The 23,225-nt window shown below is 40.4% G+C and overlaps 2 protein-coding genes across 4 annotated transcripts in view; one reads left to right on the forward strand and one right to left on the reverse strand.

Annotated features, from left to right (window-relative positions):
- Positions 1-1,303: 1,303 nt before the first annotated feature.
- On the reverse strand, positions 1,304-16,373 carry ints14 (integrator complex subunit 14). Of its 2 annotated transcripts, none has more exons than XM_012958881.3 (12): positions 16,271-16,373; positions 13,990-14,233; positions 12,956-13,063; positions 11,684-11,839; positions 8,548-8,666; positions 7,578-7,720; positions 6,975-7,067; positions 6,741-6,885; positions 6,501-6,634; positions 5,489-5,607; positions 3,520-3,585; positions 1,304-1,885 (listed from the first exon to the last, which is right to left on the reverse strand). In XM_012958881.3, exons 2-12 carry the CDS (start codon positions 14,209-14,211, stop codon positions 1,634-1,636), a joined length of 1,557 nt encoding a protein of 518 aa, XP_012814335.1. In that variant the 5' UTR covers positions 14,212-14,233; positions 16,271-16,373; the 3' UTR covers positions 1,304-1,633.
- A 2,870-nt stretch (positions 16,374-19,243) lies between these two features.
- Positions 19,244-23,225, forward strand: part of slc24a1 (solute carrier family 24 member 1) — a 30,077-nt gene continuing 26,095 nt past the window's right edge. The window contains exon 1 of one of the 2 annotated variants that reach the window (XM_018092502.2): positions 19,244-19,484. The gene's annotated coding sequence lies outside the window, so the exon portion shown is untranslated. The remainder of the gene's footprint in view (positions 19,485-23,225) is intronic. The other variant, XM_018092503.2, reaches the window with a different exon arrangement.

The raw sequence follows: 23,225 nt of genomic DNA on the forward strand, positions 1-23,225 counted from the left end.
GAAATGGCACAGTCCTTACTTTGTCAGTCACCGATTCTCATGCCACACAATAAAACATGAATGAGGGACATGGTTATCTAAGGAGCACAGTTTAGAATTAGACACAAGATTTTGGGTATTTAGCTTGTCATACTATGGCAGGGGTCTTCAAACTTTTTAAACATGGGGCCAGTTCATGGTCCCTTAGACTGTTGGGGGGCCAGACTGTAGTCCTCAAACTATGTGTACCTTCCCCCCCACAAACTATAGCCCTCCAGCTCTCCGTTGTGTCCTCTGGCTCGTAGTTTACGAATCCCTGTATTATGGGGTGTTCACTGACCCCAGCAGCCAAAAACTGAGGCTATAATTTTATTATTGTTGTTACTTTTTATTACTTATATTTCCATCCAGGCCCTTCTGAATTCCTATACATCTCTCTTTCAAACCACTGCCTGTTTGTTAGGTTAAATTGGACCCTAGCAACCAGACTTTTTTTTCCTTTGTGCATGAGCAAGGGCACCTGGTGATTGGATTCAATGGGGGTGGCTAACATTTTGGCACCAGTGAATCCACCTTTCCAACATGTCCTTTAAGATTAAATGAGATATGATTCCATTTCAGTGGTTTTAAAGTTTTTTGTAAATGCAGTTGCTCTTAAAAGCAATATTTGCTTTTCAGACTGGGGGGGTGCAGCCCCCCCCCAAGGGGCCCCTGCTGTCCTCCCAACTCCCTTCCCTGAGTGCGCCTGCTTTAGTCTTACCTTAGGCGCGACGAGGGAGGGAAATCGGGTCTGGGCTGGCAGGGCCCACCGGGTTTTCTCCTGGTGCCCCGCCAGGCCAGAATAGACTCCCAAAACATAATGTGCAGCATTTTTGGGCAGGCAGAGTATGGCACACACAGGCAGGGTAGGGCAGGGAGAGTATGACACACACAGGTAGGGTAGGGCAGGGAGAGTATGACACACAAAAGCAGTACTCAGCCTGCCCAATGCTGCCTGTGTGTGCCATACTTTCCCTGCCCGGGTAGGTGCTTATGCGTGCCATACTTTCCCTGCCCTACCCTGCTCATGTGTGCCGTACTCTGCCTGCCCTATGCTGCCTGTGTCCTGCACCTGTCTGTCTGCTGTAACTGCTTACCTTTGTGTAAGGTTTAAATGGTATCAGATTAACTGACCCCCTGCATTGTTTACACCTAAGATTCAGGCTGTAAACCCCTGCATATGCACACAAAGGGGGGCTGCAGGCTGTCAGTCGGACAGCACTACAGTGGCATATATGTGTTTTGGACTTGCAACCATGCTCATATAACTATAGTCAGACTTCTATTTATATGTTTCATTTTTATGTTGTCTTTAGTAACCCAAAAGTTGGGGATCCACAGCAATAAATCACTCCAGCAAAAGAGGAGTTAAGAAAAAAACAGTTCTTGATTCTGCAAGGCAACTTGGAAAGACAGGGGCTATACAGGGGGTTTGCCAAAAAGAATGAAGATATCATTGTATCCTTAAAAAGTCCACAGTAATACCAGGTTGTATGTGGTTTTGTTCTTGATGGGTCAGGACTTTGACAATTACAAAAAAATGTCCCACAGCTTAGTCAAAGTGCTGTGCTGCTACTGTACCAACAGGGAGCAATTGTTCTATTATCCACAAGGTTCATATCCTGTCAGAGTTTCTGCCAGAGAAGTCTGTCTGTAAAGGAACAATATTATGATCATAAGCCCCATGTTCCGATCCGCCTGTGCTGGCGAGCTTAAGCTGTGCTGCAGCATGGGAAAGCTGGAATGCAGCATCAGGATGTGCAGTATCTGGCAGCAGTGTGCATTCCCTCTCCAGCATATCGGACACCCCCTTTAGGAGATCCAGGAAACCAAAAGCCAGCGCTGCCTTTCGCAGTCGGTTCAGCTCCTAAGAAAAGAATCAGAAAAAAAATACATGATCTCTGCTTGCTCAGATGATAAGGAACAAAAGAAAAAATTCCACATGAAGTGATGGATTCTGACAGCGACTTCCAAATCCCAAGCCCAAGTGCTTTTATACAGGTCTTGGCAGGGCCGCCATCAGGGGGGCACAGGGGGTACGATTGTCCCGGGCCCGGGCGTTTTTAGCTTTAAAGGGGGCCCGGCCGCGCTAGAGTTTCCGGGCCCCCTTTCATCAAGCCCGGCCCGGGCCCAATCTTTGCTCCCGTCTTCCTCTATGTGCCGCGGCTCTCTGCCGCATCCTCGCTTTTATAAGGTTGTGCCCGTGCGTACTGACGTCACACGCACGGAGCGCAACCTTATAAAAGCAGGGAAGCCGCTGAGAGCCGCGGCACAGAGAGGAGGACATCACAGGAGCTGGAGGCCGCTGGGAGGAAATGGAAGGTGCTTGGGGGCCCTGGGGGAAGCTGAAGGATGCCCTGGGGGAAGCTGAAGGATACTTGGGGGGGCCCTGGGGGAAGCTGAAGGATGCTTGGAGGGGGCCCTGGGGGAAGCTGAAGGATGCTGGCGGTGCCCTGGGGGAAGCTGGAGGATGCTTGGAGGCCCTGGGGGAAGCTGAAGGATGCTGGCGGTGCCCTGGGGGAAGCAGGAGGATGCTGTGGGGGAGCTGGAGGATGCTTGGAGGCCCTGGGGGAAGCTGAAGGATACTTGGGGGGCCCTGGGGGAAGCTGAAGGATACTTGGGGGGCCCTGGGGGAAGCTGAAGGATACTTGGGGGGGGCCTGGGGGAAGCTGAAGGATACTTGGGGGGGGCCTGGGGGAAGCTGAAGGATACTTGGGGGGGGCCTGGGGGAAGCTGAAGGATGCTTGGGGAGGCCCTGGGGGAAGCAGGAGGATGCTGGGGGTGCCCTGGGGTTTGAGTATGAGTAATTTGGGGGAGGACCACTGATGTTTTAGGGGGCCCTGGGCTGGCTAGCAATGATTTAGGGGGTACCTGCCCTGGCACCAATGCAAAACGTAACCCCTGGCTACCAATGTCTGTATGTCTTTTGTATTGATGGGGGGGTCACTGGGGGAGGGGCCATTGGGGGTGTGGGAGGAGGGGGGGGCCCATAAAATTTTTTTGTGAGGGGCCCCGTGATTTCTGATGGCGGCCCTGGGTCTTGGAACTCTGACTTTTAATATTCCCATATTTTACAACAGGGGGTGCATTACTGATTAAAATACACAAGTTTCAGTGAGTCTTCACTAAGCACTGTTTATAAGGATATAATTTACAATAGAGATTCACATAAACATTAAATAAACTCAATAAGTTAATAATAATAATAATTGCTTTGCCTCTTATAAGGATTAATTATATCTTAGTTAGGATCAAGTACGCGGTACTGTATTTGTAAAAAATTTGAATTATTTCTTTAAAATGGAGTCTGTGGGAGAACGGCCTTCCCATAATTCAAAACTTTCTGGACAAGAGGTTTCCAAATAACAGATCCCATTATAGGTTACATACACACACTTCTCCATATATTTTCTGCCAATATTTAACTATAAGAGTCAGTAGTTCCACCATTAAAACTCCATTTTATATCAGACAATAAGTTAGATATTATTTATTGCTTACTTTATAGAAGGTCTGTGTTTTCTCTGGGAGCTTTCGGGCATTCCTTAAAATCTTTTGCACATCCGTCTACAGAAAAGAAAAGGCCTGATCTCAATGTATTTGAATACTTCGTTTTCTGCTCAATAAAACCAATTGCCTAAAAACCATCCCAGAAAATGATTGTAATGTTCCATGTGGGCAAAGTGATAATATTTTAGTTATACTGTTACTGAGGATAAAAACCACAGGATTTTGTTTAAGAACAATTGCACATTTTGCTAAAAATGCCTTTGTCTTTATCAACGCTGTCCTGCTTTTCATTGTAGGCTCACAAAAAAAATAATAAGTGCAAGGGCCAAATTATACTAAAATAATAAAGCCACATACAGAAGTCTATGGAGCCCCTGAGCAAGCTGAGAACCTGAAATATCCGCTGGCCACTCAGACACTATTTAAACACAGTTCTGTGTGCCACTTAGACACAATTTAGCCAGTTCTGTGTGCCACTCAGACACCATTTTAACACAGTTCTGTGTGCCACTTAGACACAATTTAGCCAGTTCTGTGTGCCACTCAGACACCATTTAAACACAGTTCTGTGTGCCACTCAGATACCATTTAAAACCACTTAAACACAGTTCTGTGTGCCACTCAGACACCATTTAAACACAGTTCTGTTACCATAAACTAACTCATCAATTTTAATCTTGTACCTTGAAGGCACCACTGATACACTATTACCGTATATACTCGAGTATAAGCCGAGGTACCTAATTTTACCTAAGAAAACTGGAAAAACGTATTGACTCGAGTATAAGCCTAGGGTGGGAAATGCAGCCGCTACTGCTAAGTTTCAATAATCAAATTATTGAATAAAAGGACAGTCACAAGTTCTTACATGACTACCATATTAATAAACACAAGGTATGGGCTGGAAAATGAGGCACATCCAACATAAGATAACCATATGCAAGGTTGTACAGGTTAATATCTCATTTAATTTTACATACATATTATACCATAGTTCTGTATACTTTTTGGGGTGAGTGATGTAGAATCACAAGTTATATCTTTCCTTTATCATGAGTGGGAATCACAACACTTATGGCTTAGTGGCGGCAACCAAGTTTTAAGAGCAGAAGGCATTTATGTCTGGTAAGCACCCAGTAAATGAGGGATCATGTATAACTACAGTGTATAACTGGGTAAAAATAATCTATCGCACATATCAGGTGCTCTTTAAATGTGTCCTGTGGAACATACAGTACACTCCCATATTTTCTCAAATCACTTGTAACCATGAAATATTGCCGCTCTAGCACTGCCGCTCCTGCTTCCCAATGCTAGAGAAGTTTACATATCAGCCACACTCCCAGGTACAGAAACACATAGAAGGTGGTGCAGTTATTATACTATGCCCAGAATGCCCTTTTGAAAATTATCTCCCATGTCCCTGCATTGCAATTTTTGCTTGCCAATGTACTACCTTAAATAAATAAACCCCCTTATAATTCAATTGCATTCATCAGTTTCTTTGTTCCTGCCTTCAGCAGGCTTAGGCTGGGGGGGGGAAGCCTGGGAACTGGCTGCATAGAGAGATGGCGTCTCTCTGAAGAGCTGGTGCAAAGCTTAAATAGATGGTACAGCGCTTACCTTGTTTCGGGTGCATTTTTGTCCTACCGGCAATCCCTTTGGGACTTGGGACTTGGGACTTGGGACACTCCCCCCGCACGACGATGAAGGGACGGGCGCGAGTTACAGAGCTACGGGTATATACCCGAAAAGATGCGCGCGCGCAGTTACACACGGACACGTGTCCGTCCACGGGGGGTGCGAGCAAGAAGCAGCGACTTGGGACAAATGCACACTTATATATACTTGAGTATAAGTCGAGGGTTACTTTTGGGGCACATTTTTAGTGTTGAAAAACTCGGCTTATACTCGAGTATATACGGTAGGTAACTGCCCAGCATCACCCACAGCATGTTACCTGAAGGCCACTGGGTTTTATCCATACAGTCACATTCTGTGCATAACTCCGTTTATTCTTGGGCTGCAGAGGGAAGGGACTTTTGTTGTCTTCTTCTCCATAAGGATTTTCTTTTGCATCTTTTTCAAGTAAAATATGCCATAATAATTATTAAATCAAACAATAAATAATACTTTAAACAAAGGGCATTGTACTTACTTCCCACAGAATTTAGAAATAGCTAACTGCGGTTTCTATTTAATATTTTTATTTTCTGTAAATTAACAACTAATAGACAAGTACACTTCCAAAAATTGATGATTATTTTGCTGGAACTATAGCAGCTCAACACATGACCATTTTAGTGTAACTGTAACATTGCTGTAATGTACAGAAGAAGAGTTTGTCTCAAGGCAACTGTTCAGTTAAAATAGGCTTGGGGGACCCAAGTTTTAGGAAAGTTCCAGTCTGATGGACAGTTAGGCTAAGACTTAAAGGGGAACTCTGGCTTCCAAACCGAAATTTGTAAAAGAGCCCCACAGAACATAGAAACCCCTAATATACCTATCATTGTAATATGTGCATTCAAAAAGTATAAATAAATACCTTTTTTATATGCAAAAATCCAGCTGCAATACATTGCATCATTTGAAATGGCAGGGGAGGAGGGACTGAAAGATTAATGTTACAAATTGTAACAACTTCTTTACAGCTTTCAGAAAGTATGCAGGAACTACATAACCCACAATGCATTGCACTCCGATATTCCATTCTATTCCCTTACATGTGCAGGGATTTGTGGGATTTGGAGGATGCAGGCTGAGGACAGTCAACTACTGTATTAACATATTTGTAATATGACTTATGAAACTGTTGTAATGTACTTATAACATTGCTATGTTTAAAATGGCCCCGACTCCAAATTTTGTGATACAAAAGAAGGGGAGGGAGATTTGAACCCAAAAATCTGAAAGCCACAACTAAAATGTATTTTAATGGTCTCCCTGTGATTATCCTAAATTAGAATTTGTACCTGTTATGGGTCCCAGCTGCATCGTTTTTCCAAGCCAAGGTAAAGGCTCAAGTCCAGGTTCAAAAAGAGACATCATTAGGTTAGACTTCTTCTTGCTGTCCGCTTGGGAATAGAGCATTCCGTGCCAATCTGGGCTAGGGAGAAGGAGAAGCAGAGGTTTAAACACACAACAAAAGTTAGGGTTTTCTCTTCTCTAGGTTGATCTCATTTGGAATGGAGGTCATAATTTACTGTACTTACCCCAACTGCACTAAAGCTACCATCCCTTCCACCTTAAGACTGCCATGGAGGAGGACACAGAAATTTGGAATTTTCCCAGCAATTTGATTGGCTGAATTTTCATCCTCCATATCATCAGCGAGACCCGTTCCAACTTCATCTCCCTCTGTTCATCAAAAGGCCAAGACTGAATTTTATTGTTTTTTTTCATATTTACATGAAATACTGACACATCACAGGTTCCATTTTGCTCACCTTTGTTTAGGGCAATGGGTAGGACTAAGTGACGGGACAGGACAGGAGGACTGGAAATATCAGCAATATCAATGAATCCCACAACTTCTAGGTCTAAAAAAAGAGAGATGAACAAATTAAACCAAAACACAATCTGTAGTATAACTTAAGTATAGATTTATAAAAATTTCAAACACATCCTTTCCATCAAACTTTGGTGCCTGTGCCAATGTGACATTCTAATCACCCTCCGTTCATACATTTCATAAGAAAATAACCCCTAACAGGAAGTCTGCACAGAGTCAGTTAAACAGCAATGATATCTGACACAGTACAAACCTGAAATGCACCTAATGTGTGCCTTAAATAAATACTATTAGCAATGACCTAAGTATGCTGATTATGAATTCTGAAGTAACCTTTGGCATATTAGGGACAATTTATGGCAATAAAATAGTTTACTTTCTCTTTAAATAAGCCACGGTGAACAGGACACACAACATAATATAAGCAGCTCAATATGTTTAACTTGGAAGCAACATTGTCTGGGGAATTCTTACCTAGAGAACACATCCCTGAGATTAAATAGCCCCTTTGCCGATACATCCAGATGCAGCTGTTTACCTGTGTTAATGGTTTTGGGGAGAGGATCAATTTCTTCATCCGTAATCACGGGTTCTGGCCTGGGAAACACCTGCACATCCGACGAAAGGTTCCCGCATTTAAGGACAGCATGAAATGGAGTGTATGCCACATCTATCAACTTCCTGTAAGGCCAAAGAGCTGTGTGTCAATTGTAAACACTAACAATGCTGCTTTAGCATTATCTTTTATGGCAACTTAAAGCAGCATCGCAAGGGTGAAATACTTATGTATTAGAATGTGAGATTAGACAGAAAAGTTCAGCTACTTTCTATTCATTCTGATGGGATTTTAAGAAGCGTATATGTTAACCGGTGAAAATTAGAGCTCACTATTTGATAAATATGTTTCCAAAAATCCCATAGGAATGAATAGAAAGTGGGTGAATTTTTCTGTTATGAATTCTAATCTCACATTTTGATAAATGTTCCCCTAATATTATAATAAAGCAGGGTAATGTACTTTGTTAGCAATTATTCCCATATAAATCCATATGATATTAAAGGAACAGTAACACCAAAAAATGAAAGTGTATAAAAGTAATAACAATATAATGTACTGTTGCCCTGCATTGCTACAACTGGTGTGTTTGCCTCAGAAAGACTACTATAGTTTATATAAGTAAGCTGCTGTGTAACCATGGGGGCCATTCAAAGGAGAAAAGGCACAGGTTACTTAGCAGATAAACCCCCATTATATGGGGCTTATCTACTAGTTATCTGCTATGTAACCTGTGCCTTTTCTCCTTTTTTCCAGCTTGAATGGCTGCCCCATGGCTACACAGCAGCTTATTTATCTAGTAGCTTTTCTGTAGCAAAAACACAATTACTTTAAAACACTTAAATTTTTTGATGTTACTGTTCCTTTAAAGGAAATACACTTTACACTTTAAACTTTAATAAGCCTCCAACCATATGAAAGTTCAATAAAAGGCAGCCAAGCATATACTCACCCAAACATGGACTGGACATTCTTGAGGCAGAGAGGCCCATCTATAGTGAAGATCTGACCCTCTCCATTATTCAGGTCAATTAGCCGCTCAAGGTACTCTAAAGAATCTGAGCCCTGTAGCTGAGGAGGTAGGGCAAAGGAGAGGTTAATTTTACCATAAACTTTCGTTTATATTCTGAGACAATCTGCAGTCAGTCTTATATTTAAAGCTAAAGGTTGACTTAAAGGTGGACTATCAACAGCTGCCATTTTATTGTAAACTTTTGTACCTGAAGAAATATAATTTCTTCTAACTGAAATGTCTGTGTTTTGATCCTCTATAAAAATCTATTGGAGAATAAGCATCAGAGTTGAATGGACACCATAAAGGGTTCCAATAGTATAAAAAAGACCAGCAACTCCGGGATTTCTTGTGAAAAATCAAAACATATATTCAAAGTAGCATAAACAGGCTATTATATATATATATATATATATATATATATATATATAAACAGGAGGTGACGGCACTCTACAGGAATTTTCACTCAGGAGTCAAAGTTTTTTAGAAAAATAAACGGAAAGTTTATTATAAACTTTCCGTTTATTTTTCTAAAAAACTTTGACTCCTGAGTGAAAATTCCTGTAGAGTGCCGTCACCTCCTGTTTATATATATATATATATGTTTATATATATATATATATATACATATATATATATACAGTGGAGGAAATAATTATTTGACCCCTCACTGATTTTGTAAGTTTGTCCAATGACAAAGAAATGAAAAGTCTCAGAACAGTATCATTTCAATGGTAGGTTTATTTTAACAGTGGCAGATAGCACATCAAAAGGAAAATCGAAAAAATAACTTTAAATAAAAGATAGCAACTGATTTGCATTTCATTGAGTGAAATAAGTTTTTGAACCCTCTAACAAAAAAAGACTTAATACCCTTGTTTGCAAGCACAGAGGTCAAACGTTTCTTGTAATTGATGAGCAAGTTTGCGCACATTTTAGGAGGAATGTTGGTCCCACTCCTCTTTGCAGATCATCTCTAAATCCCTAAGGTTTCGAGGCTGTCTCTGTGCAACTCTGAGCTTGAGCTCCCTCCATAGGTTTTCTATTGGATTAAGGTCCGGAGACTGACTAGGCCACTCCATGACCTTAATGTGCTTCTTCTTGAGCCACTCCTTTGTTGCCTTTGCTGTATGTTTTGGGTCATTGTCGTGCTGGAACACCCATCCACGACCCATTTTCAGTTTCCTGGCAGAGGGAAGGAGGTTGTCGTTCAGGATTTCACGATACATGGCTCCGTCCATTTTCCCGTTAATGCGAATAAGTTGTCCTGTGCCCTTAGCAGAAAAACACTCCCAAAGCAAAATGTTTCCACCCCCATGCTTGACGGTGGGGACGGTGTTTTGGGGGTCATAGGCAGCATTTTTCTTCCTCCAAACACAGCGAGTTGAGTTAATGCCAAAGAGCTCTATTTTGGTCTCATCAGACAACAGCACCTTCTCCCAGTCACTCACAGAATCATTCAGGTGTTCATTGGCAAACTTCAGACGGGCCTGCACATGTGCCTTCTTGAGCAGGGGGACCTTGCGAGCCCTGCAGGATTTTAATCCATTGCGGTGTAATGTGTTTCCAATGGTTTTCTTGGTGACTGTGGTCCCTGCTAATTTGAGGTCATTAACTAACTCCTCCTGTGTAGTTCTAGGATGCTTTTTCACCTTTCTCAGAATCATTGACACCCCACGAGGTGAGATCTTGCGTGGAGCCCCAGAGCGAGGTCGATTGATGGTCATTTTGTGCTCCTTCCATTTTCGAACAATCGCACCAACAGTTGTCACCTTCTCTCCCAGCTTCTTGCTAATGGTTTTGTAGCCCATTCCAGCCTTGTGCAGGTCTACAATTTTGTCTCTGACATCCTTGGACAGCTCTTTGGTCTTTCCCATGTTGGAGAGTTTGGAGTCTGCTTGACTGATTGATTCTGTGGACAGGTGTCTTTTATACAGGTGACTAGTTAAGACAGGTGTCCTTAATGAGGTTGAATAATTGAGTAGAAGTGTCTAACCACTCTGTGGGAGCCAGAACTCTTAATGGTTGGTAGGGGTTCAAAAACTTATTTCACTCAATGAAATGCAAATCAGTTGCTATCTTTTATTTAAAGTTATTTTTTTGATTTTCCTTTTGATGTGCTATCTGCCACTGTTAAAATAAACCTACCATTGAAATGATACTGTTCTGAGACTTTTCATTTCTTTGTCATTGGACAAACTTACAAAATCAGTGAGGGGTCAAATAATTATTTCCTCCACTGTATATATATATATATATAAACAGGAGGTGACGGCACTCTACAGGAATTTTTACTCAGGATTATTATATTATTATATTATTATTATTATAAACTTTCCGTTTATTTTTCTAAAAAACTTTGACTCCTGAGTGAAAATTCCTGTAGAGTGCCGTCACCTCCTGTTTATATAATCTCAGATTTTTTTGCACAGGCACCCAGGTATTGTCTAAGATTTGTGGTGTGCAGCTTCCCAAACTATCTACATTTATATATTATATATATATATATATATATATATATATATATATATATATATATATATATATATATATATTTTATATATATTTTATATATATATATATATATTTTATATATATATATATATATATTTTATATATATATATATATTTTATATATATATATATATATATATATATCTGTATTTATATATGTGTGTATATACTGTGTAAATACAGCGCTACATTTTACTTTAACTTATATCCTCCATATTGTTAGTTTGGTTGCCTTTCTCTGGATTTCATTTCGGTGATGACCTTTTTGTGTGCTGCAAACTCCATTTGGGGGCTTAGCAATGCTTAATAAAGGGTAAGAATAAAACTATATCCACTTTAAACAGTGAACAATATCTTGTTTAATTTGGTTGTTTAAAACTGGAACTGCCTGCATACTACATTATGTGTAACCAAATTAACTAAATACATTAATACATATCTAGCTTCACAAACAATGCACTGCCTGGTTTCTAACATCACAGAACAATAGGTTGGAGAGAGGATGACACTAGTCCACATACAGCAGCAGGTACATTGCCAGCCTCTAGACTTGAAGACTTACCTCTTCCAGATTTGCCATGCACATTATATAGAGCTTGGAGGGAAAAGAGAAGGGTAATGGGAATCTGTTGCTATCATTCCTCTGGTTAAGAGTTGCTAGAGAGTGCTGCAGTGAGCCTTTCCCAATGCCGAGGCAGCCGTCAGTAACCAGCACAATCTGAGCAAGGAAACATTAAGGATCTCAGCTCAAGTGAAACACAATGGTAACATTCCTAACAGCAGATCAGTTTGGCAATAAGACTGTTAAAAAGATTAAAGCTGTGCTTAAAGATTTTCAGATCTAACCAATAAATACAGACATGGGACAGACATGCCAGGGTCGAAAGCATGATGAATGGCTACCCTATATAGTAGTGAACATTATCATGCAATGGCTTCTAATAAGCTGCACTCAGACTGATACGAAGGATTAGACAGTTTTATTCTGTTTATTAGTCTGGTGCCTTGACACAATCTTTAAACATCTTAGTGCCTTTAGTCAAAGTTCCCCCCTGGAGACTAACCATACATTAATTAGGAAAAATGCAGTAGGTAATGTAAAAATAACTTTTAATTCTGGTAGCTGATACTATAAGAAGGCTGTTTACCCTTTAATTTAGGTAATGGTTTTCTGCCTTCTTGAGTTCAGGAGCCCAGTAAAGCCTAGCAATATTTTGCCTCTTAATTCACAGGAATAAAGATACAGAACAACTTAGTTTCACCCTGCTATAGGAAGAATATTAAAAGCGGTATTTATTAGAAATATTATTCTAATTGCAATTTAGGTTGTGTGGTTTGAGCACCTGGAAGTGCCAGTCCCACGGTCTGAGAATTGCTGTTCTATGGATTCAAGTGACCACTGCCCTTTCCTTTTATTCTGTACACATGATCTTATGTGTCAGACTTCCTGCTCTCAGCATATTCCTTCAGGGCACGGCAGGAGTCTGCACAGCTTCCTCCTCTCCTCTCCCCTCCTTCCCCCTCCCATTCTTTCTGTAATCTGAGTTGAGAACTGTTTCAGGGAGAAGCATGCTGACAGGGAAGAAAAGTCAGACCAAGCTACAATGGCAACTGCTGTCTTAAACAAACAGAGGGAGCTTCTAAGGTTGTTTACTCAGGTATGGTAAAGCTTTCTGCAGAATAAATCTAGCATTCCATCTTGTGCTATCGTGGCTAATCTATTGGCAATAAAAAGCCTCAGTAGTTTTCCTTCTCCTTTAAGCATCACTAAACCCAGAAATTTTCTGCAACCCCTTCTTTTTGCTCCAGTAGCAATCACCGATAGAAAAATTACCTGTGAGGGAATAGATGCACCCCATTCCTGCTGCACAACACTGGAAACTCCTTGCAAGGCTGACTCCAGACAAGTTTTGTCATAGTCATCTATGTTACTTAACGCTTCCTGAGCAACAGAAAAAAAGTGATAAGATAGATAGAAAAAACAGGAACTACTTTTAATATGAATTATTATTTATTAAAATAAATTGATGGGGACACTTACTGATGACACCTAAGTCCAAGTCTAGACTGGGATTCAAAATAGACCTTGGTATTACAAATATACAGTGTCACAAATGGCCTACACCAGTCCAGTAAATAGTGACTGTCAATGGCATCTTACATTAGCCCCTCTGGCTTCTGACAGAACCATCAGATTGCCAGTCTGGACCAGCCTAAGACTCCCACAGGTGTCTCCTGAGAGACAACCCAAGGCAGGTGAGATTTCTCCTTGTAGATTGTAAGCTCTTTTGGGCAGGGCTCTCTTCACCTCTTGTATCGGTTACTGATTGCTTTATATGTTACTCTGTATGTCCAATGTATGAAACCCACTTATTGTACAGCGCTGCGGAATATGTTGGCGCTTTATAAATAAATGTTAATGTAATGTAACGTAAATTCTGGGATTTTTTTTTAACACACGGGCATATTAAATAATATAGAAATGTCACATAGAAGAATACAGAACTATCACACTGACTATTCTGCGTAAAGATACAAGGCATACAAAATAAGAGATTACCAAGCTTAATTACACTTTTATCTACCCTGCAGTTTAACAGTTAGAATGCCATGGTGTAAATGCTGTCCATGCAGGACATCTTTAAGTGGGCTAGCTTTGAGCAGTATGATTCTTTGGTGGGTTACTTTTAACCTATAGAATTCTTACTAGTAACCTTGTGCATCTCAAGCCATTTGCAAATGGTATCTAAATTGTAAAGAAGCAGACTAAAAAAAGCTGTGCCTTGCAAAGCCATAGAGATAAACATAACATGACAAAGAAATTACATCCCACTGTTACTCTGATGCTTAAATCCCATCATTCTGTACCTGAAGTGTGTTATAATCCCTAGTAAAAGGAACCATTAGTTCCCACAAGGAAGAAAAGACAACCATTGCTGTAAACTCCAGTTTGTAGTTGGTGGCCATGTGTTCAAAGAGCATTGTAAGGCCATGAACTGCCAGGTGTTTGCGCTGGAATTCTTCTGTCCCCTCCACTGGAACTGGCCTTGTCATTGAAAGGGACACATCCATTACCACTACAGTGGGCATGGTGGCTGATGCAATTGCAAAACTGCAAGAAACAATGATTTCTGTTTATACAAATTCACAACAACAATATACATAGGAATTTGCATTTATTAAACCCCAACGCTATAAAGCTTTAGCATCTTACAGCTGCCTCTCTGCCATTTACCAGTCCAGCACTGCTTTGAACCTTTGTGCAGCTCATTGGCCGCACCTTCTCCAAAGTCATGTTGAGTTTAGATCAGAAAAATGGCTTCCCACTATAAGTCAATGTAGGTTAGGGCTGGGCTGTAACTTTTTTTTCCAATGAGCTCCTCAATATCCTTAAAGGGGTCGTTCACCTTCAGGGTAGCTTTTAATATCTTATAGAATGGCCTATTCTTAGCAACTTTTTAATTGATCCTCTATTTTTTTTAATAGATTTTGAATTATTTACTGTCCTCTGACATTTTTCAGCTTTGAAATGGGGGGAGGCTACAGTTCTATTGTCGTTACCTCATCTATTCATAATCATGTCTTGCTTTCAAACCACCAATGGTTGCTAAGCTAAATTTGACCATAGCAACCAGAAAGCTGCTGAAATTCTAAACTGGAGAGCTATAAAAAAGCCAAATAATTCAAACCGCAAAAATTAAAAAATGAAGACCAATTGCAAACTGTTTTGAAATAGCATTCTCTGCATCATGCGAAAAGTTAATTTAAAGGTGAACAACATCCTTACATACACAAATCACAGCTCTACTTTTAGAAACAGACTTAGAAATTAGCCAGGGAATACAAAAGATCTGTTTAGGCCTAATTCATGGCCCAGTACCCGATGCATAATACTCTCCTTGTACTGTGAGCTCCCAGCAAGTACTACATAACCCACTGGAGCACAACAGAAAGGTAGACTTTGTTCTGTATTGCTATGGCATTTGCAATGCAATTGGTCCTAATTCTATATTAATTGTCTTTTGAATTATTTCACTTTTTGTTTAGTAACTTTTCAGTTTGGAATTTCAGGGCCTAGTTGCTAGGGTCCAAATGACCTTAGCAACCAGGGATTGGTTTAGATGAGAGACTGGAATATGAACAGGTGAGGGCTTGAATAGAAAGATAAGTAAAAAGTAACAATAACAATACAATTTCATCCTTTCCCAAGCATGAATTTCTGGCTGCCGGGGTCAGTGACTCACATTTGAAAGCTGGAAAGAGTCAGAAAAAGAAGATAAATAGTTCAAAAACTATAAACAATAAATTATAAAGACCAATTGAAAAGTTGCCTAGGATAAACCACTCTATAATATTCTAAAAGTTAACTTAAAGGCGAACAACCCCTTAAATGTTGCCAGTAATTCTAATAATATACCTGATACTCTACTGTGCATGAGAAGAACAACGAAGGAGCAGAAGAGCGCACTGAGGTGCTCCTACAGAAGTGCATAATAATCACTGGGGGAATGCCCAACATTTGGCCAGATTCAGGCAGGCCCATTGGCTAGCACCATAGACAGGCCAATAAGCTGCCGACTTAGCCCTTAACGAAGTCCATGCACCTCCACAAACTGCATGCCAATGTACCATAGAGAATAGCGGCTGTGCTAAATACCAAGGGTGCTCACAGCTCCTTTTTTTTTGTTTACTAAAATGTGTAGGAAGTATTCCTGCATTCCAGTAGTGAATATAGAAGAGACTGTAGCCGCTGCAGGTGGCTTAGCTTGAAACTTGTACATTTCCATCCCTCTCACCAGGTGTGAGCTTGGCTTATAGATATAACGTATATATACACTGACACTATGTACAATGTACACCAGATGTACAAATCATTGGCCTATTATATAAACCAACTGCAAAGTACCCCACAGTGACCGCACAAGTACCAAACCATGCATCTTCATTACTAATATACTAATATTAATATACAAGCAATCATGAGGGCTGCTCAGTACATGTGGCTGAAGGTTTTTGTTTCTATACGTTACTGCATACCGACCCAAAAGTTCCGATTTTCTTTACACAGCCCGCAGTCCCAGATCACTGTTTAAACATCCCGTAACACCGCTAAAGTAAAGCTCCTGCCGGACAGCTGATCCAGACGTACCACTGCGTCCGGTTCCCGCCGGACAGCTAATCCAGACGGACCAAGTCAAATCTCGCGATACTGTGACGCCACGCCCACAAGCCCGTATTGATTTGGCTAAGGGCCAAGCAAGTACATGCTTGTCGCCTGTTACACGAGCAGAAGCTGCTTGTAATGTGTGTGGGATTGTGCTGGGAACGGCAGGCCCAGGGCGCCTGTTATCAGTTTTATCTGCTCACAGCTGCTACTTTTATCAGGAAAAATAAAATAAAGTTTAGTGGTGGTTTGTGGACATGCCAGTGGCCAGCAGAGCCATGGCTGCTAATATCTGACCATGTTTGTAATACGTTGCTCGCCTGAACTCCTATTTGTGCCAGGGGGCTGCCCGGTGTCGTCCTGCCACTGGAACCTCTACTTCATTCTATTTTATCAGATTAGAAGTCGCAGGGAAGAAAGAGAAGAAACATTTTAATTATTTGTTGGTTATTACCTTGCCGCCACTGTTCCCAAAACAGTGCTCGAAGCACTGACTTCCACTGACTGCCAGGAACCAAAATTTTTAAATTTTTTCCTTATTGCCAACAACACCATCCACCATGAGAGGCTCTTCTCCCCGACTAGGGCCAGGTCATCTTTAGACTTTTGGAACCACAATGGTCAACTTGGTCTTTTCATAATATAGGGCCACAACATGGGTAAACTTGGGAGACTGGGTCAAATTGACCAAAAGTAATCTTTTTCTCATCCTTAACTTTGGTCCTCAGGGTCAGACTGGGTGGTGCAGGGCTCACCGGGGCTCCTGCCCCAGGGGCCCCCCACCGCACCCCCAAGATGCCCCCACCCCCTGCAGGGGCCCCCGCCCAACGTCCTCCCCTGAGCGCAAGACTTGTATATGTATGTATATTTTTATTTATAAAGCGCTACTTATGTACACAGCGCTGTACAGTAGAATACATTAATACAAACGGGGTTAATAAGATAATAGATAAATACAAAGTATAACAATAAATACAAATAAATACAAGATACAGTTGCAATAAGTTAAGAGTCAAAGGCACAAGAGGATGGAGGTCCCTGCCCTGTAGAGCTTACAATCTTATTTTCAACACGTCAGGGGAAGGACACCAGCGGCCGGGGGAGCAGCAAAAGGATAGGGTCTGGGCCGCTGGGGCCCACCGGGTTTTTTCCCAGTACCACGGCAGCCCAGTCTGAGCCTGCTGGTCCTAATTTTGAAGATCCCTGTCAGTTATGCAATAAAAAGTTCAAGACCCCGTATAACAGAGGTGTTGGATCATACCACCTGAAGTTACCCAAACACTGACTGTTTTCATTTCAGTTTAGTGCTTCATGTGATGACTAAATCAATATTTTTCAAAATTTAGAAAAAAAATGATTGGTTACTTTAGTGGGCTATAATTATTGCAATATATCAGCAGTAATCTTGAGTTTTTAGGTTATTCTTTTTTTATTTTGGAATTAGAGCGTCAAAGTGTTTCTTGTACAAACTAGGGACAATATTTTTCACAATTTAGGGACAAAGACAAGGTACATTTAAAAGAACACTGGGTGATGAGGACTTTACTGAGCATCAATGAACTGGTGAATTATGGAAATTTCTAGGGATGCATCGAATCCTGGATTCAGCCTTTTTTTAGCAGGATTTGCATTTTGCTGAATCTGAGGTCCTAGCCAAACTGAATCTGAATCCTTAAAACCACATGACTTTTTGTCACATAAACACAGAAGTTCAAAATTTTTAGCTGCATGCTACATATGCAGTTTCTTGTCCTAATTTCCATGTGCAAATTAGGATTCGGTTCAGTATTAGGACAAATCTTTCACAAAGAATTCAGGGTTCACCTGAATCCCAAAATAGTGCATTCGGTGCATCCCTAGAAACTTTATACCCATTAGGTACCTAAGAAATAACTTTCAGTATGTTATAGACAAGCCTGTTTTTCCAACCAAGATAGTAAAATACTTAATAGAAACCATAGCAGCTAAAAGCCCAACCTGAGGCAGATGAGGGACAATTTAATTTTTCCCATTAAATTGAATTTGAACCTGTTGTTAAACAGCAGTCCAAGCCCACGGTGGTAGAACACAGTGGCCAAGAACATAGCACCCATTGATCTGATTTGTTTCCTAATGGAAGAAATACATACACCATGCTACCCTGAATAATAAGCTCCAGCAGCAAGCTTCTTCAATGAAGGGATATACAACTTGAAAAACAGACCTAACTTTGCCATTCCCATTGCCATAGGTAATTGTGGGTTGATGTTAACCCTTTATTATTCCTACCTATTAATTGTTTTTTTGAAGATCTCTCTAACTCTTTCTAAGAAGTTCTTTGTGCAATGGTCCAAACGCAGACCTGCTGAAGGAAGGGTGCTCCAAGCTATAGATCACCTAGAACTGGCACCTGAGGTCTCAGGTAGTTGCTGCTATAATTAAGGGGGTTGTTAAAGATGTTATAAACTGTACTAAAATAAATTGGTGCTATTTTGCTTTGCGTACAGGTACCAAGTCATTTGTTCCTGCACCATACACTGTTCCAGTATTCATTTTAGCATGTGTCTCATGTAGCTATCATCCTTATTTCATCTGAAGGCAAACCCCTAGGCCAGGGTTCCTCTTTGCCAAGATGTAGCAAGCTCTGCTATTTAGTAGGGGGTACCACAAACAAACTAATGGATCCAACTCCCAGCCAGGTAGAATGCCTAGGGAATACTAGGGGATAATGCAATCTGCAGATTTAGGATGATGATTATTTTCAATCTGCCACCTTTCATTACAGAGTAAATAATGTAAAGCCTGTGCGTGTGTGGTACAAGGTGACTCTCAGCTGAAGATTAGAGATCACCATAAACCTAGAGATGGCAAGTTCTTTACAAATCTCTATAAGCTGTCTCCAGTCTAAATGTAGAAAATGTTTCAATAAAGAACAATTCCTCTCAATTCCTCCCACATGCAGCAGCTTCTCTCCTGGGAGCGAGGAAAGTACACTGTTCTATATAATCTTCTTAATGCTGCAGGTATTAGTGTGGATTGGACACTCCTCTTGCTGTGTGTCCTTCATACCTGACCCTCAGCAGATTTGAGCTGGTGGAGATTTGCTGGTGATGGGGGCATTCCCTACTCCCATGTCCTTAGTCTCCATGTCCGAGGCAGTTCACTGAAGACTACGGGGGCAAATGATTTCACCAAGTTACCTGCAGGTTGCTATGTTAAGGTATGTTAGAGAGTTTTGGCAATGGATCATGGGTTTTTATTTATGTATTGCACAAAAAAATTGTCTGGAAATATTGTAGAAATACTCATTTATTTTATAGATAGACAGACATATCAGATAGATAGACAGACGGATAGATAGATAGATTTTTGGCGGACGTTAGGATTCATGTGAGCAAAGTTCATTTGATGCATTTAGTTCCCAACCCTTTTACAATGCAAGACAATGAAAAACAGTTAAGAAAAAAAACAGTTTGTTACAGGGATACCCCAAGAGCCCCCTCTAGCTGGTACTGGCAGTTGTATATCGGCATGAGATGCAGAGACATACTGTAGCTCATTGTCCTTCATATAATGAAAATCTGGCAAGTATGCAAAATAACAGTAACAAAAAGATATTTTGAGAAACAGAGTGTGGGGCTAATTGATACAAGTGCTAAACTGCACCAGTCCAGGTTCTTATAGCAACCAATCAGAGCCTTGCTTTCATTTTTTAAACTTGGAGTAGCTAGATCAAAGCAAATTGCAATTTAGCACTATTTTAATAAATCAGCCCCTCTTTTCTTGTGTCTTTTTAAAATAATATTGCTGTTCAAAGTCCTGCTCCCTGGAGCATGCTGTAACCATGGCATGCTTAAAAACATACAGCAAAAAGGCAAACCCAGCCAGAAAAGAAAGTGTGCTAGTGTCATTAATCTTTTTATTCTGAGTGGTTCATTTTAGGGCCAGGCTAATGACAACAACAAGTTTCAAGGCCCGCTTAGTATTTTACTGACAGTGATCTGTTTAGAGAGTTATTGCGTCTTAGGATCAAGATGCACTAATGCCAGTGGTATGTCTAAGGGATCAGCGCCTCTTAATATGATAGCCTAACAGTTACAGTGATGTGTTGGCTATAGAGTTACTGTGCTCAAAACATAGTGAAGGTGCTTGTTATGTAAGACAATGAAATGTTGCAAAATAATATTGCTGAACAGAGGATTGTGGCGATGTGCATTATAGATAAATTGATTATTTAGCATTAGCAGGGTAGATAGTATTGCAAGTTTCCTTAATTAGGATCCTAAACTTCCTTGAAATCGTATGCAACAAACCATATATAATAACCAGTAATGTGCTACTTATTGAATGCTCCAGTTTTCTTCTACAACAATGGAATTTCATATATTTTTATGGGCACATAACACTACTTGTGGTTTGAGGTCACCATTTTCACTTTGGTAATTGACAGTGATTAGCCAGAGGGCCCTGGCCACCCCAATCTGGATGGTAAGGAAAGCCAAGTGGTTTCCGTGTCCAACAATATTATTCAGAAAAAAACAACAGCGTATTGGAGGCAGGCAAGGTTGGACAGGGCTACTAGAGAACATGACAACCAGGGCCCACTATTCCAACAATTAGATGTAGAAATAGATATTGGGTTTCATATAGGCCTATGGTGGAAATAAGAAAGGGCTAAAGGGAATTTTCCCTACTCTTTTCAGTGTTCCAAAGGAACATTTGTAAAATTGTACTTAACAGCCCAGGCGGTAGCAAGCAGAATCATAATTAAGATTACAGCAATGTAGAAAAGGGCCCATTTACTAGATGTGCCAGTAGCTGAGTGTTACCGTGTTTTCCCGAAAATAAGACACTGTCTTATATTTTTTTAAGCTCCAAAATATGCACTAGGTCTTATTTTCAGGGGATGTCTTATTTTTCCATGAAGAAGAATACAGTACACATTTATTCCATCGTTTGGGTGAGATTTATCGCCCAGCCGTAGGTGGGTGTCTTATTTTCGGGGGGTGCCTTATTTTCCGAGGGGGGTGAAAAATCGGGGGGTGCCTTACTTTCAGAGGATGTCTTATTTTCGGGAAAACAGGGTAGGTAACTCCTCATCTAGGAAAAATCTAAACATCAGTGACATTTGCTCTTAGTAAATCAATGTTTAACCAACTAGGCAAAATGCACTTAAACTTCCTTTTGTTGCGGTTAGTCTTTTAGCCACAGATTTTCCACTTTTACATCATCCTGTAGAGTAAACCGAAGGCTATTGGATGCAGATACATACCTACTTACCCATTTTACAGAGAGCAACAGGGATCTGAAACATGGAAGCATTCCATTTTGCTCTTAGTTCTGAGCAACCTGTCACCCTAAGTCAGTGATCCCCAACCAGTAGTTTGGGAGCAACATGTTGCTCACCAACCCATTTAATGTTGCTTCAAGTGGCCTCAAAGCAGGTGCTTATTTTTAAATTCCTGGCTTGAAGGCAAGTTTTGGTTGCATGAAAAAAAAAAAACATGTGTCCCTCCAAACAGAGCCTCCCGTAGGGTGGCAGTCCATATTGGGCTACCATATAATCAATCACAGGCTTTGGGTTGCTCCCCAAATTTTTTTTTAAATGTTGGGGAACCCTGCCCGACGGAACAGTTCCAAATCATATTTAAAGCCAAGCAAAATGAATGTTTTAAAAACATTTTGTGGAAACTGTTATCAACAAAAGTGTAGCATCATCCCAAAATCATGATGCACAACAATGAAGTCCAGAAATTAAAGTGAAACTTATTGCCTCAGGCATAGAGGCGGAGAAGGCAAAATATGATTGACAGCTGAGGGTTTTAAATGAGTTTATATCAGGTATGGATGTTTTATTGAAACAAAGAATTTGGATTTTATGTTTAAAAGAAAACTATACTCGCAGAATGAATACTTAACCAATAGAAGGTTTATATAATTTTAAGTGGTCTATTAAAGAATCTCGCCAAACTGGAATTTATATATCAGTAAATATTCCCTTTTACATCCTTTCCCTTGATCCACCATTTAGTGATGGGCTGTGTGCTCCCTCAGAGATCACATGACCAGAAATAATGCAGCTCTAACTGTAACAGGAAGTAGTGTGGGAGCAAAAGGCAGAACTCTGTCCATTCATTGGCTGATGGGGCCTAGCATGTATGTGTGCCTTGGCTTGTTTGTGTGCACTGTGAATCCTATGATCCCAGGAGGAGGCCCTTAATTCTTAAAATGACAGTATTCTATTTAGGATTACCCAATAGCACATACTACTAAAAAATTATATATTTATGAAAATGGTTTATTTAGATGAAGAAGGGCTTTACATATGAACTTGTTTATGCAATATATTTTTATAAAGACCTACATTGTTTGGGGGTATGGTTTCCTTTAATTTAAAATGGACTTTTTTTATCATAAAGCTTTTTATGTCTGGTTGACAGGTCTCCTTTAAGCGCTCAACATGATGGTTATTTGTAAAAATAATATGGGGAAATGAGTGAAAAGAAGATTAATTTATATTAAATTGCAATTGGTCTCAAAAACATAGAGTGTCAATTCTCTATATATTCTCTACTACATACATGGAGGCTTATGGCACTTGTAACATTAAAAAAAAATTGCCATTTTTTTCAATCTATGGATTTTAATCTTTAGAAAATCCCACAAGTTTTGCCATTCAAGGTAAAGGGATGTGATCTTAGGTGACACATGAGGATTTTTACACCCTGTTTTGGCCAGAAAATATGCAGTGGTCAAAACATCACTTGGCTATAAGTATGACTATACATATTGACTACTCACAGACAGATCCCGTATGGCTCAAAAACTGCAGGTATATTAAACAAACAGCATATCTTCCAGCTCAACCTGCAGTCCTTTTCTTGCTGAAAAGTCCCTCATTTCCCTTTGATCTCCTGCACTGAAGCTAAAAAATTATACAAATTTAATTAAAAAGTAGCTT

The sequence above is a fragment of the Xenopus tropicalis genome, chromosome 3, assembly GCF_000004195.4.
Source record: "Xenopus tropicalis strain Nigerian chromosome 3, UCB_Xtro_10.0, whole genome shotgun sequence".
NCBI lineage: Eukaryota > Metazoa > Chordata > Amphibia > Anura > Pipidae > Xenopus > Xenopus tropicalis.

What these genes read in the sequence shown, in the direction of transcription:
- ints14 (XM_012958881.3), bottom strand. Translation starts at nt 14,211, where the DNA reads ATGCCCACTGTAGTGGTAATGGATGTGTCCCTTTCAATGACAAGGCCA. An exon ending in CCCCAAAACCATTAACACAG is followed by an intron (nt 7,068 to 7,577) that starts GTAAACAGCTGC and finishes CTCTTTTTTTAG; the next exon opens with ACCTAGAAGTTGTGGGATTC. An exon ending in GCAGCTGGGACCCATAACAG is followed by an intron (nt 5,608 to 6,500) that starts GTACAAATTCTA and finishes TACTTGAAAAAG; the next exon opens with ATGCAAAAGAAAATCCTTAT.